Source organism: Bombyx mandarina, chromosome 28 (assembly GCF_030267445.1).
Source record: "Bombyx mandarina strain Sakado chromosome 28, ASM3026744v2".
Taxonomy (NCBI): Eukaryota; Metazoa; Arthropoda; class Insecta; order Lepidoptera; family Bombycidae; genus Bombyx; species Bombyx mandarina.
Window position 1 is genome coordinate 5,765,780 of NC_143233.1, and position 19,580 is coordinate 5,785,359.

Sequence of the window (19,580 nt, forward strand, 5' to 3'; positions counted from 1 at the left end):
CGCTGGATCTTCTCAGTGGGTGGCATGGTGGTAGATTGTGTGAAGCACGGTTTTTGCTAGGGTTCGTGTTAGCAACATCGTCAGGTTTGAGCCCCGTGAGCTCACTTACTAGCCCGACAACGCTGACGTGGTTTCCCTAGACCATAAGCTTAGGTAGGAAAAAAAAAGAGTGGTCCACGAGGTTATGAGGAAGATCGTTTTGGAGTCAAATACTATAATTTCCTTCAAATTCACGTTTGATGAAAAATTTTCAGGTAAAGAGATTAAGGATGAAATTAAAGGGTTATTGTTTTCCGATGTAGGTTACTTGTATCTCCTTATTAGATAAACTTCCTTTTAAGTAGACTATAAGTAGATCAGGCTGTTAAATACGTATTATATGGCCTACGCACATAATAATATAGTGACGATTTTACTACCGCCATATTGAGGGCTGAAAGGCGATTTGGTTTGGCTATTTGACTTAGTACGCGACATTTATCTTCATAATTTTAAAGGTGCGTTTTTTTTTGGCATTAACATCAAAAGTTCGATGTTTTTAATTGAACTTCCATTATGTTTACCTCATTGAAGTGTCTTTTTTTCCTACCTATGCTGATAGCCTTAAGAGGCTATTTCAGCTTCGCCTTAACGTGTAGGTGAGCTCACGGGGCTCAAACCGGAAGTGTCGGAAGAGCACTGGCCCTAGCCAGAGCTAGTGCTTCGCAGAATCTACCACCGGATCGGAAACGCGACCCACTGAGAAGATCCGGCGAGTGATTTAGTGGGAAAATTTTTGTTATGATATTTTTTCCAAATTTTAAGCTGTAAATGTCTCTACTGCAAAGTTGCTAAAATGTCGCTTAGACCAAACACCTTTTCACCCTTTGATATCGTTTTAACTTTGAGAAGAATCGGATAGAAATACAGGTTATGCACTTTGAAAATCTTTAGTTATCGTGATGTCTAAGGACTCTCTTAGACGAGTCTTACGCCTATCTAGTGAACAATTACGATTATTCTATCATTTAGCTGTTGTTACGTTATAGGAATCGAATCTAAAAGCTTAGGGCACTTTATATCGAACCGCGTAATGTTCCATTGTATAATACACTAGCGACCCGCCCTCGCTTCGCTTCGGAAACATTAAACACACATGAAACCAAAAAAAATAAAATAAAAAAAAATTAAGAAAAGTAGCCTATGTTCATCAGGGACAATGTCGGCTTCTAATGGAAAAATAATTTTTCAAATCGTTCCAGTAGTTTCGGAGCCTATTCGAAACAAACAAACAAATCTTTCCTCTTTATAATATTAGTATAGATTATAGTATAGAAGTATAGATAACAGAACCATCAAATCCCATATTGTTATGACAACATGAAACTCAGGCACAACGACGCTGTACTGCCTCCAATATAATGTTGGTTTATGAAAGCAGTAAACAAGTTTTAACGAGCCCATCGCGTTTTCTATAAGCTATTCATTGTTACACAGTTTTATTACTTTTAATGTTATGGCATGATATTGTAGAGTTCTTGTTTCGCGTCTAGAAGAGTGTAGTATTCGAATCGTTAAGACGGCAAGCACGGAGTATTTATTTTTAACCGACTTCAAAAAAGGAGGAGGTTCTCAATTCGACTGTATTTTTTTTTTATATTTGTTACCTCATAACTTTGGATTGGGTGAATCGATTTTGATGATTCTTTTTCTATAAGAAAGCTGACGCTTTTTGTGTGGTCCCATTTTTAGTCCAGTTCTGATAATGGTATCCATGAGAAAACCATATAAGTCTTAAATTTGCATTAAGTACATGCACGACAAATAGATGAGTATCTCAATATCACGCCAACCGATTTCGATGGTTATTGTTTTATAGTGTATATTAATTTGTTTTGGAATATATATTTTTTTCTATTTGAAGTCTAGTCTAGTTAAAGCATGTCTATTTACAATTACTAAAGGTCCCGCAGTAGTCGAAATTCGACTATAATTAGTTGGAACTGTAAGTTTGTACACTATTATGATTGTAATTTTTATACTTCTATAATCACAAATTTCGCCAAGACTACACTATAAAAAATATTAACAAAGACAAACAATATTTAATCTATTCTCAATTTGACAACAGACGCCAAGAACCAAAATTTGACAATAAATAGTATGCATGCGTGTGTGCGTCAAATACATGGTATGTAGTGTGTGTAATGTTTTCTTTATCGATTTAATGTATCTTTTATGCATTATTTAAAAAAAATATTAGCATTGTGCACTTCTTTTCTATATTCTCTATACGTGTGAAAAATTTCATACTCCGCCGTCCGCGCAATTTTCGTAAAAACGGATACAAACTTTTTGCTTCACGTATTAATATATAGATGATTGACGCGACCGTATCTGGGATAAAACCTTGGGAGCTAAATAGTAACATTATTATTTTAAGTGAACAACGTAGGAATGTTATTTAGAACTGCTCCATTGCACTGCGGAGTGGTTAACCCTTGCGACTATTTTTATTTTTATCGATAAAAAAAATCATAATAAAAAATTTATACTTAGGTATACTGTAATGAATAATTATTTTCTTTATACCGCGAATAGAACTTAAAATTATCATTTTTATAATATGGAACTTCGTTCCTATCCGGTGTCTCACGATACCACACATCTTTTTTTACAATATAGCACATTTAAAACACATCAGTTAAGCGAGTGACACTCACCTCGATTTGTTCCCACGGTCTGATGTAATTTGGGTACTCTGCAGGATATGTTTGCTTAGCACATCTTCACACCTTTCTTGCATAAAATAGAAGTCAAATATTTTCTTGTTCTCAACAACTGATCGTTCTTTTTTATTTTGTTGTAAGAGGTCCTATGGGATTTGAGGGTGCCACTTGACATACTCCAAGCCGACTGCACTTGGCGCGAATTTTGAAAATGTGCAAATAAAAATGTTGTCGGGACTATACATCTTCTTTTATTGAATGGTTAGGATATTAGCGCGAAATCATAAAATTATTATATTGCCCTCGGTTCTCGATGCGGATGCAAATTTCCAAGTTAATTGATCGTCTTGAAGCCAGGTCATTACGGATCCTCCCGATCCATTAACGGTGCTTTTAGGTACCTGAAGCACCGGTCACCGTCCTCGTCGAAGCCGTCGCTTGCGATGAAGGGCTCGACGAGTGAATTCGCCCATAGAGACAGTCCACTGAGTGAGAGTCTCGCCGGATTTTCCCAGGGGTCGCGTTTCCGATCCGGTGGTAAATTCTGCGAAGCACTGCTCTTGCTAGGGCCAGTGTTAGCAACTCTCCCGGTTTGAGCCCTGTGAGCTCACCTACATGTTAGGGTGAAGCTGAAATAGCCTCTCAAGGTTATCAACATAGGTAGGAAAAAAAAGCCAGTGAAAATTACGTTAAAAACAGCATTTTTTGCTTCATAAACATACATATATATGTACATACTAAGTTAATATAAGCCTGTTCAAAAGTTAAGTACGAATTATAACTAATACTACTTTTATGCTATAACCTTTTATTAATTACTAGCGACCCGCCCTCGCTTCGCTTCGGAAACATTAAAACACACATGAAACAAAAAAAAAAAAAAAAAAATAATAAAAAAAAGTGTGTGTGTCCGCTCCGACGCACGACTGGAGTTTACTGGATATAAAAAATTAAACGAAACAATACGAGAAATAGTTCTATATTACGACAACACGATACACTACAGATTATTAACAAATTAACGAGACACAAAACAAACGACTAACAAATATATGAAAATACAATAATGAGAGAAACGCGCGATCAGTACGAGGCTTTGTGGCGGACTGCCGGCGCATGTACTAGCATGTCACACGAAATGCGCATAACGCATTTCGTGTGACATGCTAGTACGATTTTGGTCCCCATAATTTTCATACCCCGGGCCTATATATGTAAATCGATTCTAAAGGAGTAAACTCCAAAAAGTAGCCTATGTTCATCAGGGACAATGTCGGCTTCTAATGGAAAAATAATTTTTCATATCGGTCCAGTAGTTTCGGAGCCTATTCGAAACAAACAAACAAACAAATCTTTCCTCTTTATAATATTATATTAATTATTTTTTCTGGGCCGGAGTTCGAACCTCCTACCCAGTCCCCATGCCTAGGGGGCGCTTGGGGTGTGTGGGGCTGGATGATCCGCAGATGTTGACAGCGGACCACGGGCCTTAGGATAGTATTTAGGGCACTACTGGTGGCACTACTACTTTTACTGGTGGTAGAGCCTCTTGTGAGTCCGCGCGGGTAGGTACCACTACCCTGCCTATTTCTACCGTGAAGCAGTAATGCGTTTCGGCTTGAAGGGCTCCGCAGCCGTTGTAACTATACTGAGACCTTACAACTTATATCTCAAGGTGGGTGGCGCATTTACGTTGTAAATGTCTATGGGCTCCAGTAACCACTTAACACCAGGTGGGCAGTGAGCTCGTCCACCCATCTAAGCAATTTTTTTTTTTTCGCAAGGATGGTATTTACGGCACTACTCCTTAACCTACCGTTTATTGTTTTTATATGATTACTTCGAATATCTTACAGTTTTCGTGGCCACGCGCGACCAACATTCGTTGACATTTGAATATTGTGGTAACTACCGTCCAAATTTCTATATAACAGTTTAAACTAAAAATTAGATTCAAGGTTTATTATACACTAGCGACCCGCCCTCGCTTCGCTTCGGAAACATTAAAACACACATGAAACAAAACAAAAAAAAGTAGCCTATGTTCATCAGGGACAATGTCGGCTTCTAATGGAAAAAGAATTTTTCAAATCGGTCCAGTAGTTTCGGAGCCTATTCGAAACAAACAAACAAACAAATCTTTCCTCTTTATAATATTAGTATAGATTGCCACTTCTGTGTTACGTGTCTTGTTTAAAATACGCTTTCGATAAGTCAAAAGGGTGACATGTCAATGAGTCACTAAGTAATGACGAATTAGGGAAATTCTCAACTACCGGTAATGTACATACGAATGAAATGAAATACCTTTTCATTTTCTTCGTTCTAAAACATTTTGCAGCTTTTTAGGAATACGCAATTCGGAAACAATTATACCTTAAAACGTTTATGAGAAGATATTAATTGTTATTAGTTAATATGTTGTCTAAATAAAAATCGGAGGATGTGAAGTATCTTTTATGGCATATACATAGGTTGAATTTTGTAGCAGCTTACCGGGTATCAATCAAAGGCGACAGGGGAGCTCATAGACACCGTAACGTAAGTCGTGGTATTGCGTCTATAAGGACGTTTGCCTATACCTTGCTTGTTGCCATCGGCTGTTCGATATTGTGATCCTTCTTTTGTGGAAAGGTCCTAAGATTAATAATAGTACATAATTATCATTCTCCTGGCCTTCTCCAAGTAACCTGGGGTCGGCGCAACATGTTTTCTCCTTTCCTATTTAAAATAAAAGAACACAAGACATTTGACAAATGTGGTCTGGTGGTAGGACCTCTTGTGAGTTCGCGCGGGTAGGTACCACCGCCCCGCCTATTTCTGCCGTGAAGCAGTAATGCGTTTCGGTCTGAAGGGCAGGGCAGCCGTTGTAACTATACTGAGATCTTAGAACTTATATCTCAAGGTGGGTGACGCATTTATGTTGTAAATGTCTATGGGCTCCAGTAACCACTTAACACCAGGTGGGCTGTGAGCTCGTTCGCCCATCTAAGCAATAAAAAAAAAAATGTCTGAATCTCGCTAACAACATTTTCATGAGAAGTTTACATATATACAAGTACCGTGTAACATTTAGACCGTTGGTATACTGAGCTATTTCACAGGTTCCATAGATCTTCCCTTTGTCGTTAATCTCCAAACGTTCAATGTTTCTGCAATGGAGTTAACGTTTAGGCAGTCGTTTTCTCTAGAGAATTGTTAGAGAGTCGCTGTTCACTAGGATAACTAACTATCCAAAATATTTAAGGTGGTTTTTATAATAATAATACCGAGGAACCAGGAATTAGGATTCCCTATGCCCTATAGTATGAGGAACCAGAGGCTTAATATACGCCTGATATTAAACCTTTAAATATAGATAATTACAGACAAAAAGCGAGCGGACTTGTTCATCACGCCCGTAGTGGGAATCGAACCCAGGACCCTTGGTGCGGCAGTCAGAGGCGCCAACCACCGCTCCAGCTGTATTTATTCTCGCATCGTTACCAGGAATATTTTGACTTAAATCTTTCTAGTCGCATCAAGGTTTATCGTGACTGTGTCGACATTCCCTTCCTGTGAGATAACAATAATTAGGCTAATTACATTGTAACCATGTTATTCTTGTCTTATCCGATTTAAGATAAGACGTGTCCAATATCTGGTTAGTAATCGTGAGCTGACGGGAGATGAGTAAGTGACTCCGTCAAAATGCCGTTTGAGGAAGACATACTCTTTCATCTTTTACGTTGTTATCAGGCTCCAGTAGCCGTTTAACAATAGGCGGGAAGAGAGATCGTTCACCGGTCCAAGTATTAAAAACAATATTTTTGGTTGTCGGTCTACCTTTTTTATGATTAAAGGATTACTAGTGGCCTGGAGGCTTTTCCAGTTTGACCAGGACAGGTGGGCGAGCAAAGACTCAGTCAGGTGGGGTGGGATTAGCTAACAGTTGCCCGAGCGCCTCCGAAGGAGACCTAGCAACTCAAGAGTAGCTGCTTCGCGAATGATTCTACTACCGGATCGGAATCGCGACCCGCTGAGAAGATCCGGCGAGAAACTCAGCGGGCTTATGCATGGGTTAGGGATCGGTCTACTGTACTAATACGTGTCGGTGAAAGATTTTACCATCTTTTCTATTCTATCAGCCCACAGACGTCCACTGTTGAACATAGGCCTTCCCCAAACCTCGCCACAAAGATTAGTCCTGCGCTACTTGCGTCTGGCGGTTCCCTGTAAGCTTCAATAAGTCATCGGTCCCCCCTTGTGGGAGGCCTACCCACGCTACCTCTTTGGAGTACATTCTATTAATAAAATTTGTTCATTCCTAAAACTTCAATTATGAAGTCTAGTTTAGGTTTTTGTCACGCAAGGTCTAGAGTTTGAATAGCGGTGTATTCTTATCAAACAGCCGTCCATTTTAATTCCTAACAAATCATATTGCTTTCGAGTGTACATACCCTTTAACGTCTGAATGTTTATAGCTCAGTTCGCAACTATGTGTGAAAAATTCCTAACGTAAACACGTATGCTAATGTGTTTCTTAAGCTCCGCGCTCTAATGCCTAAAGTGGTGTGCACACAGCGCGGCTCCTGATGTATTGAGATGTTAGAATGTGTTAGTGCAATCTTCAGGGTTCAGTTTCCCGGAGTTAAAAAAAATGTTACGTAACAATCTAGATTGTTCGGAGAACATTGTTGTGGACGGAGTAACTGGAATAACGAAAGTGACGCCGAAGTTAAAGACAAGGTTAAACTTTGATAGGTATTTAACGTGCTTTAGTATTAGAATCATTTTTCTATTAAGAATCCTGTACGTAGACCAATTATTGTATGACGCGACTAAATAGATTGAACTAGCAGATTTTATATCGATTATGTATCCAGCATTGAAGATATATGGAACTAATGGAACTATTTTTACGATTAGCTTTAGTAATATGTTATCATTGTTAACGGTATATGACGTAAGTATACAGAAGTAACGTAAGATGCCTAAACCTTTGAAAAAAAAAAAGAATTTGCCACTAAAATCAGAATTAAATAAAAAAATATTATTAATATCAGAAAATGACCAAAACTGAACTTTTTAAAATTTAATTTTTTGGTAATTTATTTACTTAGATACATACATACATAAGTAAATTGTGGTAATACTTTTTCTCCCTACCTAATTGCTGGTAACCTAAGGGGCTATTCCAACTACGCTGCGGTTGGCAGGTGAACTCACTTGATTCAACCTAAGAGAATTTATTAACATTGGCTCTAGCGAGAACAGTGCTTTAGATTCTACCACTGAATAGGGATCGCGACCTAGTGAGATGATCCGGCGAGGAAATCAGTGGGTTGTGTATACGGGATTAAAGTCGGACCCCAAGTCTAATAGCATCACTTTCATAGACACCAGGGACTAAATATCAGCGAAATAACTACCAAAAAAAAAACAACATCGGTCAAGGAGCACTACTCACTTCTCTCGCGACAACCTTACGCACGACCGGCACCAGCACGACACCTGTGTACCTGTGCATCGTCACGGCCTTTATCTATGTTTCTATATACAGCCAAAACCGTTTACTGCGACATCGTTTAGAACAACATGTCGGTTATAATAACCTAGAACAAAGGTCCCGGCTGAATGCTATATGACCGCCTTATTAAAAACATTGCTTTATACGACATTGCTAATAACGACATACCTCATAAAACGACCACATTTAACTAATATTTCGGAGAATTAGATCTGTTAGAACGACCGGCTAAGCTGTATTGTAAACAATTTGAATATGTATCCACATTTGTCTTGAATGGCTATTAAAATCAGGAAAGAAAACAATATGATTTAGTTTAGTGTAGGGTTTTTTCTAATTCTTAGAAACAAAACACGTACATGCAGTTACTGTACCAACTTTGAATGATGGTATCAATGCTGTTACATAGTGTATTAAGAAAGGTTGTTGTTTTTAATGAACAGTTCCACATCCACAGCAATTATGACGATACGTTAATTAAAATCCAACGTGAATTACAATACATCTATCTATGCACAACAGTAGTGTTCCAAACAGACCAAAATTACAAATTTTATGCTCACAGAAAAATAATATGCATTGTACTTAGGTGTATATAATTATATTAATAAACAAAATGTACATAGTTGAATAAATATATTTTTCCAATAATTCCCTATCGATTTATTTGTACTTGCACGATACACATTAAAAACATCACCGGTTGTTACGACTATCGGTTTTTACGACTGAATATGAGCAGTCCCTTCGATGTCGTTATAACAGATTTTGACTGTATGTATATAAAAATGGATTGCTGTTCGTTAGTCTCGCTAAAGCTCTAGAACGGCTGGACCGATTTGGCTAATTTTGGTCTTGAACTATTTGTGAAAGTCCAGAGGAAGTTTAAAAGGTAGATAAATATGAAATTCTCAGAATTAAATAAAAATAACAATTTAGTTTTTCCTTTGATGTGTCCCCCGTCGAACGGAATCCTTTTGTTTGTTTTAAGTTTATTTTATACTAGCGACCCGCCCTCGCTTCGCTTCGGAAACATTAAAACACACATGAAACCAAAAAAAAAAAATTAAAAAAAAATAAAAAAAAATAAAAAAAGTAGCCTATTTTCATCAGGGACAATGTCGGCTTCTAATGGAAAAATAATTTTTCAAATCGGTCCAGTAGTTTCGGAGCCTATTCGAAACAAACAAACAAACAAATATTTCCTCTTTATAATATTAGTATAGAAGTATAGACAAAAGTTTAGGTATTTTATTTCTCGATGAGGCCCTACGAAGACTGCCGGGTCAGATAGTTTAAAATATAATTTGGAAGGGAAAATAAAACAATAATTTATTACGTACACCAATTGCTTGCCTCCTTTCTCGCCAACATGTAGAGAAACTTAATTCTTGTATGCCTTAAAAGAACTCCCATAAAAGATGGAGTATGCATTCATGAATTCCCGTTTGGTTTAACCGCGTTCTGTTGTGGTGTTTCATATCAAAAGACGGACAAAGTCTTCCTAGGTGAGTACTCGGAACTGATCGTAGTTCGTACTATTTGAACCCGATTCTGTTCGAAAAGTTAAAAATCGATGATACGATAAAATCGATTAATACAAAAGAAAACACATCCATCACTCGTATGATATTATTCTGGTTTCCTTTTCCAAAATACGTTTGAAGCTTCAATGTTCGGATTTTATATAAATTTGACGATTATATAGAAAGTAAGCTAATTAGATATTTAAATTATTCTTTGTAATAAGGTTTTTGTGATCTTTGTTAGAAATAAAATATATATGTTAAAATATAAATGACAAATACGGGATTGACAAAATAGTTAAATTCAATTTTCTACTGTGATTAATAATATCGGAAATGTTTTTATTTTTCGAAATGTTTTTAGTTTACGAATTAAAACGAATACATATATTAAAGTATGAATTGTCAAATTTGAATTAAGTTAGTTGGGTGAACACTATTTATAAGAATTACTTAACTAACAATTATTCATATCCCATTTTTCAATGTTAATTTGGATAATTTAAATTTCGTACTGTACAATGCAATGGAAATAATAGCACTTAAACTGTCGTAAGCCGAGCCTAATGAGGAATCAAATAGTAGTAATACATCGACCAGTTCGAATATATTCGCCATGTGTGAAATATGCCGAATGCATTACAGAAAGTGTCAATGTAGTCCTTGCAACTGTCACTAATTAGGGGTTTAGCGTAGTTTAAGCATGTGAATAGAAGATGCACGTAACAAGAAGAATGATAAATTTAAATTTTAATGGAAAGAAGTCAAACGAAGAAGAAACAGCTTGATTGTGTGTTTAAGAATATGAGGTTAGTGAGAGCGATTTGTCGTATTTGTAAATTTGAATTTTGAATTTGAATTTGAATCAGTGTTACTTAAAATCTCAGTTTCGAGAACGCATGGTATCGCGATTCTATGGCGCGTGTGACTAATACCAAAGTCACAAGAATGGACCTGTGAAATTTTAACTGACTTCGGTTATTTTACAAATGAATAGAAACCTAGAAGAGCCCGATAATTTATGTATTAAACACGTAGTTGAATCGAATTCTTATGGTATACCAAAGATCCTGCAGTAATTTGATTAGTATTTTCTTCGGTTTTCGCGGGTGGTCCTCTTCCTCCTTGCGTCGATAATCCTCAGTGCTGAGGGTCGTGGCCTCCTCTAATAACTTTCTCCTGCATCATCTTGCGCTATTCCTGCCTGTCGTCAGCTGTGTGGATAGCAACTTGGACTGAGGTATTGAGACTAGAGCGTATTTGGTCCGACCAGCGCATTGGATTTCTGCCTCTGTGTACATATGTATAATTAAGATCGTTTGGAAGATATACGATAAAGGAAAGATCATCCACTGAGCGGGTGATATTGCTCGGTAGACCGACGTTCAGAATGTTGTTATTCGGAACTTCATAAGCGAGTCATAAGCGAGATTCAGGCATCTGTCAAATATCTTGTGTTGTATAATGGGCTATTCGCCATAATCACTTCTACGGTTTTAATCATGCATTCTGTTACTATCATTACATCATATCTGGTAACAATTTAATATTGGTATTGTGCAATAAACCTCAAACCAGCAAAACATATATTTTAGAGCCTATAGTAAGCGGATCCACACCGACAGAGATAAGAATAGATGGAGAAAGATTGTGCGTGCGGAGGTGATACAAAAGGGTGGTCATGACCCTCAGCAGTGAGGAATATGATGCAAGGAGGAATAAGCGGATATGGAGGAGAATAATCTCATCCAGAAAGATGCCCATGACCGGGAAACGTGAAGGAGTTTAAGTAGAAAAGCGAACCCTGGCACTTGACCAGGAAAATGCTAGGAAGAAGAAGAATAAGCGCGAACGGGTAGGCAGCAGTATCTAGTCTATTAGTGTCGCGAAGCAATACCGCATTCCTGTTTCAAGATTGTGCTTGACGTAACGAAATGCAATTGTGATTTCGAGGTCATGTTTCAAGGTTGGTGACGGCTTCCAGCTCTGATGTCTGAAGACCTAGAAGGTAATGAGTTGGTTTATATTCCTAAACAATAAAAAAATGTCCACTGAGACGCCTTTGAACTACAGAGAACCTTAGAATCGATAATTGAAAAATATACATAATAAATACATATTGTCATTTGCACAACGCAGTATTTTTCTATTAATATTTGAACGTTTCCAATAGTACCGTTACAAAGTAAAGACCTTTACGCACGTACCTAAAAGGCGAGGCAATTACCCGGAGTAAAAAAAATATTCAAAAGCAAATATTGACGGGTTCGTGTGAACCAAACTTATCGATTTACCGAAGAAGAAAAAAAACCGAGTATCGATTACTCTATTTGGAGTTTTAAATTGTATTTGCGATTTGTTAAAAGGGCTTAATTATTCGATTGTTCGAATGCAATTTGTGATTTAGAGAATCGAATACTATGTGAAATAAAAAGAAAAAAAAATCCATAACTGAGCGTTTGACTAAGCAGTAGTTAGCAGCTGTTTCAGTTGCGGCGAGGGTCGTGGGTTCGATTCCCAGATCGGGAAAACATTTATGCGATGAAACAGGTTTGTTTGCTCTTTAACTGGGTGCTTTTTTATATGTGTATATATTAAAACGTATATAAGTATGTGTGTCAGTCTCTGGTACCCATAATACAGGGTATCCTAAATTGGAGCCGGATAACCGTGCGTGACTTGTTGAAAAATATATGGTGTATCTAAAAACAGAATGAGGTGAAATATGGTAATAATTTATGATAAAAACCAAAGAAGATTATAATAATACGCATTTTTTTTTTGGAACAAAGTTCCTTATGGGACGATGCGGAGGGGTACCCTGACCGGGAAAAAACGTCCGTAACGTAAGATTTTTATTATTTATGTATAGTCTTAGTATGATGGCTATACAGTGTCTAATGTATAGTCTACGTGATGACGGTTATTATTATTATTCATTCATATAAATAGCTGTTTCGCTGTTTATTATCATTATTTTTTGTAAATCATTGTGAAGAAAATAAAGTTGATAACTTTGTAAAGTCGTTTTTATTTTTATTTTTATCAATAAAAAAATCATAATAAAAAATGTATACCCGAATAATTATTTTCTTTATACTTCTAATAGAACTTAAAATTAATATTTTTATAATAAGGAATTTCGTTCCTATCCGGTGTCCCACGACACCACACATTTTTTTTTTTTTTCTAAAGTACTTGGCCAAGATAACGGGCTACCTGGCGTTAAATGGTTACTAGTAGCCCATCGACATCAACAACGTCGCTTCCCTCCTCAAGAGGTGAGTTCTAAATCTCAGTTTTTACAGAACAACGGCTGCACCACCCTTCAAACAGAAAAGTGTTACTGCCTCACGGCAGAAATAGGCAGGGTGGTGGTATCTGCCCGTACGGACTCAAAAACGCCCTACCACCATATACTTAATATAAGAGAGAAATAAACATAATGGAAAATACAATTTCTAAGCATCCAATTGTATGTAATTAAGTAGACAGCAGTAGCTAACAGAAACACTATTTTATTGACACAATAATAGCATTATAATAATTTTATTTAACTCGGATTGTGCAAGACACATAGGCGAAGTTGTAAGGCATGGCACACAAGCTTTAAAAGTTTTTGTGGCAGTTGATGTTGGAATCTCTAAATCTCTTTGTGATTGATAATTAGAAAAAAAAAAAAACGGACCAGAGTATTTGAAAGCCGTAGTGAATTTGATCTCTGGTAGGTTTTTTATGTGAGGAGAGAGATTCACTTAATTATTTCTGCGAACCGATAGCCGGCGCACTGTGAGCTCAATACTCATCTAAGCGAACAACAAATAAATATTCCAATGAAGATAAATAAAATATGTTAGCTCAGTGTTTGGTCGGTCAATATTTTTATCTCTATTTTGAGGAATCAGTGCACTATGAGTTTGTCTAGCTATCTCGTTCATACATTATATGGAATATAAAAGAAAAAAAAGAAAACCAACTAGAACAAAACAAGGATACGATAGATTCGGTCAAAGTCAATTATATTTCATTGACTTTGACCTTATTACAGATAACTCAAAAACTACGGGACAGGTCTTGATGAATTTCATACGGAACTACATAAGAGGCACCAGCTTCCTAATAACGGTAGGCAGCGGCTTGGCTCTGCCCCTGGCATTGCTGAAGTCCATAGGCGACGGTAACCACTCACCACCAGGTGGGCCGTATGCCCGTCTGCCTACAAAGACAAAAAAAAAAAAAACCCAAAACATTTTTTTCTCAAATAAATATCGAAAATAATTCGCATGAAATCAAGTTCTGATGTTACAAAAGAAACCGCCGTTCCTTCTTTTTTTGAAGTCGGCTAAAACAGTAACACACACACATGGCTAATGTATGAGCGAATTAGTGGAAATCATCTGAGTATATATATTTTTTGATATATTGTTTTCAGTATGCCATGAGAATAGTAAATTACGTTTAAATTATTCGTTGGTATTATAAAAATACAATTTGTTTGAAATCAGTAAACCATCAGTCATTTGAGTAGCGATGCATTTTATGTACTCATTTCTGCATAGCAAAATTATCCCTACTTCATTGAAACATGTTGAATGCCATCCTCCATACACGTGCAACACTCAAGGTCCCGCAACCCTTTGCACGTCCTCTCATGCTTGCAATTAAAACTAAAATAGAACGAGACGTATATACACAAAAACAACTGCACAGAAAAGGACAGCGCGCCTCATTTACCCGGGAGGTTATTTCCACTCAGGTCGTCGGCCAATCAACGTAGAAGCAGAGCAAGCTTCGCATTGGCCGGCTTTTGAATAGAGAAATGTTTTTTTTTTTTCGAAAATAGAACAAAAGCGAGGGTAGGTAAGCGAGTTTTGTTTTCGTCGAGTGTCATTTGAGTGGAGGAGCTCGTAGAGAGCGGACGTCTCCGTCTAATTGCCTTATTCACTATTGTATGAAGTACTCTGTAAGCTAGGCTTTTAACATTGTTATTCTGTTACGCGGAACCCTTCAATGCTGCTGAATAGGAAAACAAGTAAATTAGCCTTGTTTGTTTCTTAAGCGTCCTGTGGCGTATTGTACGGCAGGAAACGCGCTTTTCAAGTGTTTAGCTTCATGTAAACAGAGTAATAGATAAGAATGCTGATTCGTAACGACGTATTGTGTTTTCGACCCATTGTTTCGTCATACATTTGATAATTATAATAATATTGTTGATTATCCGCTGACATCCACGCACGATAAGGTCGTAGTCTTATACTGCATTAAACTATCCCTTTAAATTGGAAGGAATGTTTCGTTTATTCACTCATCATGCCTTAGGTATTAAGATCTAAATTCTTTTATAAAATTTTATGTGATGCGAAGACTGCGAAATATTTATACTGAGTTCCTAGTAAGAATAAATTTTAAGAAATTTGAATTAAAAAAAGTATAAGAAAAAAATATTTTATTGTAAAAAAAGCCTGGGGTGCATGGTATCAGTAGTTAAATATTTTATGAACAGATATAAGTAGAAGGGCCATTTTGATATTATCCTGAAGAGCACTCCACGCTTTTTTACAATAAAACCATTTTTTCTAATTTTAATTCAGATTTGTTTTCTATTTTTTAGTTGGATTTTCTGTAAAAGCGTATTTTTTTAGTTTCTTTAAACTATTATTTATTTTTCATTTTTTAGTTGAATTTCGATTTTTTTATTTTTTTTTTAAATGTTGAATTGTCATCAGTCCTTAATAAGTATGCCAAATTTCGAGTTAATCCGACGTTTTGAAGGGGCTCAAAATCATGTTCAAGGAATCCATTACATACCAACATACATACGTCTGAAACTAATAAAGGCGTTTTGAAAATAGTGCCTTTCATGCTGATTCTTTTTTGAAGTGAAATACCCCCTGAGTTTCTCACCAGATTTTCTTAGTAGGTTGCGATTTTGATCCAGTGGTAGATTTAGCTGGGCACTGCTCTTACTAGGGCCAGTGTTAGCAAGTTGTCAGATGAACCGATCGCGCGTAATTGGAATAGTCCCCTACCAACGATTAGGTAGGGAAAACAAGGCTTTTTAAAAATAAACTATTACTTGGATGTATGGACAAGCTCACAGCCCACCTGGTGTTTAGTTACTGGAGCCCATAGATATCTACAATGTAAATTCCGACACCCATCTTGAGATATGAGTTCTAAGGTCTCAGTATAGTTACAACGGCTACCCCACCCTTCAAATCGAAACGCATTACTGCTTCACGGCAGAAATAGGCTGGGTGGTGGTACCTACCCGTGCGGACTCACCAGAGGTCCTACCACCAGTAATAACGCAAATTATAATTTTGCGGGTTTTGATTTTTATTACACGATTGTATTCCATCACCGTGGAACTCAATCGTGAATATTCGTTAAGTACGTATTTCATTAGAAAAATTGGTACCCGCCTGGGATTCGAACACCGGTGCATCGCTACACACGAATGCATCGGACGTCTTATCCTTTAGACCACGACGACTGAAACTGAATTGCCGACAAAAGATTGACAATTTTAAAGCGTCTGTTACTTTTGACAATTGACTGTAGTAAATTTTCTTTTGTTACAGGAACCTAGCGGTACCTCTGTCTGATCAGAGCGGCAATACATCTTTGGAAGCAGTTACAACGTTACGCAAGGAGAGCTGCCACAGACTAGAGTTCCTCGTAGAGCGACAGAAAAAACTGTGTATGCTTTCCGATAAAATGATCCAGGTAAATATAAAATCTCGTTCTCCATGGTCATAGTGGTGATAGGAGGTTATCACGCAAGCTGATCCTTCAAGCCAACTTCCGGGTCGCAAGTTCATCGAACTGTCAAAGGTTATTAGGCTTAAGCTACATTTTTGCAACTTTACAGTAGATCCATTTAAAGTTTAAATTTTGGAAAAAATATCATAACAAACAACAAACTTCTTCAGATATTTGAATGGAGTAAACTTAATTGAAGTTCAATTAAAAACATCGAACTTTTGATGCGAATACCAAATAAAAGGCCCCTTTCAATGCAAAGATGCTTTTGAAGCATCGACATCATTCTACTGCTGGATATAGGCCAAGATTTACCATCGCCAGATTGGTCGGTCCTACGCTGCTAAGTCGGAGCAGTAGCTTGCTCTCAGTAGTCCACACTTGATAACCATTACATAAGTGGTAGGAGTGAGGGGAAGGAATAGATAGCAAAACAAGGATTGACATGACATGAATGTCATTGAATGGATTTGACAAGTAAACACTAAATATTGAATTGATTGAGACGAAACTTTTTCGTTTTTATTACGCTTTTATTAGCTTCAGACGTATGTATCTTTGCAACTGAATCATTGAACATGATTTTGATCCCCTCCAAAACGTCGGATTAACTCGAAATTTGATATACTTATTAAGGACCGATGACAATTCAATATAAAAAAAAAATTAAATTCAACAAAAAAATGAAAAATAAATAGTAGCTTAAAAAAAGTAACAAAATACGCTTCTATAGATAATCCAACTAAAAAATAGAAAATAAGTGTTAATAAATTTGAATTAAAAATAGTGTAAGAAAAAATGATTTTATTGTTAACAAAGCGTGTGGTGCATGGTATCAGTAGTTATAAATATTTTATGAACAGATATGAGTAGAAGGGTTATTTTGATAATGTCTTGAAAAGCGCCTCGCGCTTTTTTACCATAAAATCATTTTTTCTTGTACTATTTTTATTCAAATTTATTAAAATTTATTTTCTATTTTTTAGTTGGATTTTCTATAAAAGCATATTTAATTAGTTTTTTTAAACTATTATTTATTTTTACTTAGAATAACATTTGACGATGAGCATAGCATATTTGATTTCAATAAATGGCCGAAAGCCGGAGATATTAAGTCGTTTTCTCATTCCTAATTCATTCAAATGAGTATACTAATAAAGAAACCACAATATATTTGAAGTAATGTGATTGATAAATAACCAATCCTCAACGATAATCTACGTTAATGAACTTAATAATACGTTTTATTGCCAAATGAATTTCGAGGGTGCGAATAACGCTGCAGATGTTGCAGACTTTATTGGACTTGTTTGTTTTAATAAGGACCCGACTTATTTACTTGTCTAAAGTAAAGTATGAATACCAGATCCTTTGCTTATTGCATACGTCCATAGATAATTCGTCCAAAGACTATCCAAATATAGCAACGTATTTTTAATGAATCTGTGGACGCGTAATGTTGAAATCCAGAAATAAAGTAGATAGTAGGTACTTTACCTATTTAGAAAATGGACGGTGGTAGATTTCACATTATTCAAATGACCATTTCCAATTTTAAATCTCAAAGTCATCTACATCACGTACACTCTTTTTTTTAAATATGGAAATTGGTTTCCTGACATGCCAATGTTGCCAGTGTCGAGTTTATAAAAATAATCTATTATTATATAAAAATAACATATATATACTATATTTATATGAAAAATGGATTGGGGATGAGAGGGCATTTGTTTATTTGAAATTTTAATCCATTGATGTATAATTAAATGTTGTCGACCACTGCTTTGTGACCACGAACATTGGAAACTATACGAAACACCGGGAATAATCAACTCGAAATTAAACCGTAAAATTAGTTTTAATTAAGTCAGCGAAAACCGAAAGTGCTAGAACCGCATTAATATTTTAATTGAAAATTACAGGTTCTGCAGACGGGCGCGATGCAGGCCGTCGAAGAATGCCAGCACCAGTTCCGAAACAGCAGATGGAACTGTAGTATCGTCGAGAACTCCACCGACATCTTCGGGGGTGTTTTGAAATACAGTAAGTCATTTAGACTCATCATCATCATCATCATCAACAGCCCACAGTCGTCCACTGCTGGACATAGGCCTTCCCAATCCAAACCACTGAGCCCGGTCTACGGCTCTCCGCTTTTTTTTTTATTGCCCTTGTAGGCAGACGAGCGCACGGCCCACCTGATGGTCGCCCATGGACTTCAGCAATGCCAGGGGTAGAGCCAAGCCGCTGCCTACCGCTGCTCTCCTCATCCACTTCTTGCCGGCCACCGTTCGGAGGTCATCGCACCACCTAGCCAGGGGGCGTCCCACGTTACGTCTTCCGCTGCGCGGTCTCCACTCGAGAAACTGTCTGCTCCAGCGATCTGATTTCGATTGAAATGCCAACAGCCGTAATATAGACTTTAGTACACTTCAAGTAGACTTGTAATGGCGCTGAAATATTGGGAACCAAATTTAAAGTATTTTTAAGATCATATGAAAAGTATTGTTAATCATCATCATCTTCTTCTTACTCTTTTTCTTGCCGCTATCTCTTCTCTCTTCTATCTGCCGCTGCTTCTTGCCTTTATCCCGCATTGATTGTGGTCGGGGAAACATGTTCTTCTATAATACTGCATAGGGATTTGACACAAGGGATTTGACACGACCGGTCGCCCACCACAAGTCAACCCTCCCTGGGTTATATCTCCATATATCCATTCCAACGTGCCATAGGGATCTACTTTTTCTGTTTCTTCATTAAGTGTTTCTTTTACTACATCCGTTATTACTCCTATGATGCAGAAGGAATTTCAGGCATGAATTTAATTATTTTTATTGAAGATGTACTTCAATGCGAGTATTACCAACATGACAATCAAATGCTGTTTAGATTAAAGACGGCATAAGCGACCGTTATAGTTAAAAAATTTAAAAGAATAACAGAATCTAGATTCGATCGGGAAATTTAAATTTAGATCGAATACACAATGTTTCATGATAATGTTTACAGGATACGATTTAAACAAAAAAAGAAAAACAGTTTTAAAAAGCAGCATATCTTCATAACATC

General features: G+C 36.8%; 1 protein-coding gene across 2 annotated transcripts in view; it reads left to right on the forward strand.

Annotated features, from left to right (window-relative positions):
* The window catches only part of LOC114243804 (protein Wnt-4), a 108,073-nt gene that overhangs the window by 75,087 nt on the left and 13,406 nt on the right, over positions 1 to 19,580 (forward strand). For both annotated transcript variants that reach the window (XM_028175420.2, XM_089739211.1), the window contains exons 2-3: positions 16,328 to 16,472; positions 18,431 to 18,551. In XM_028175420.2, the coding sequence (XP_028031221.2) occupies positions 16,328 to 16,472; positions 18,431 to 18,551 (266 nt within the window). The remainder of the gene's footprint in view (positions 1 to 16,327; positions 16,473 to 18,430; positions 18,552 to 19,580) is intronic.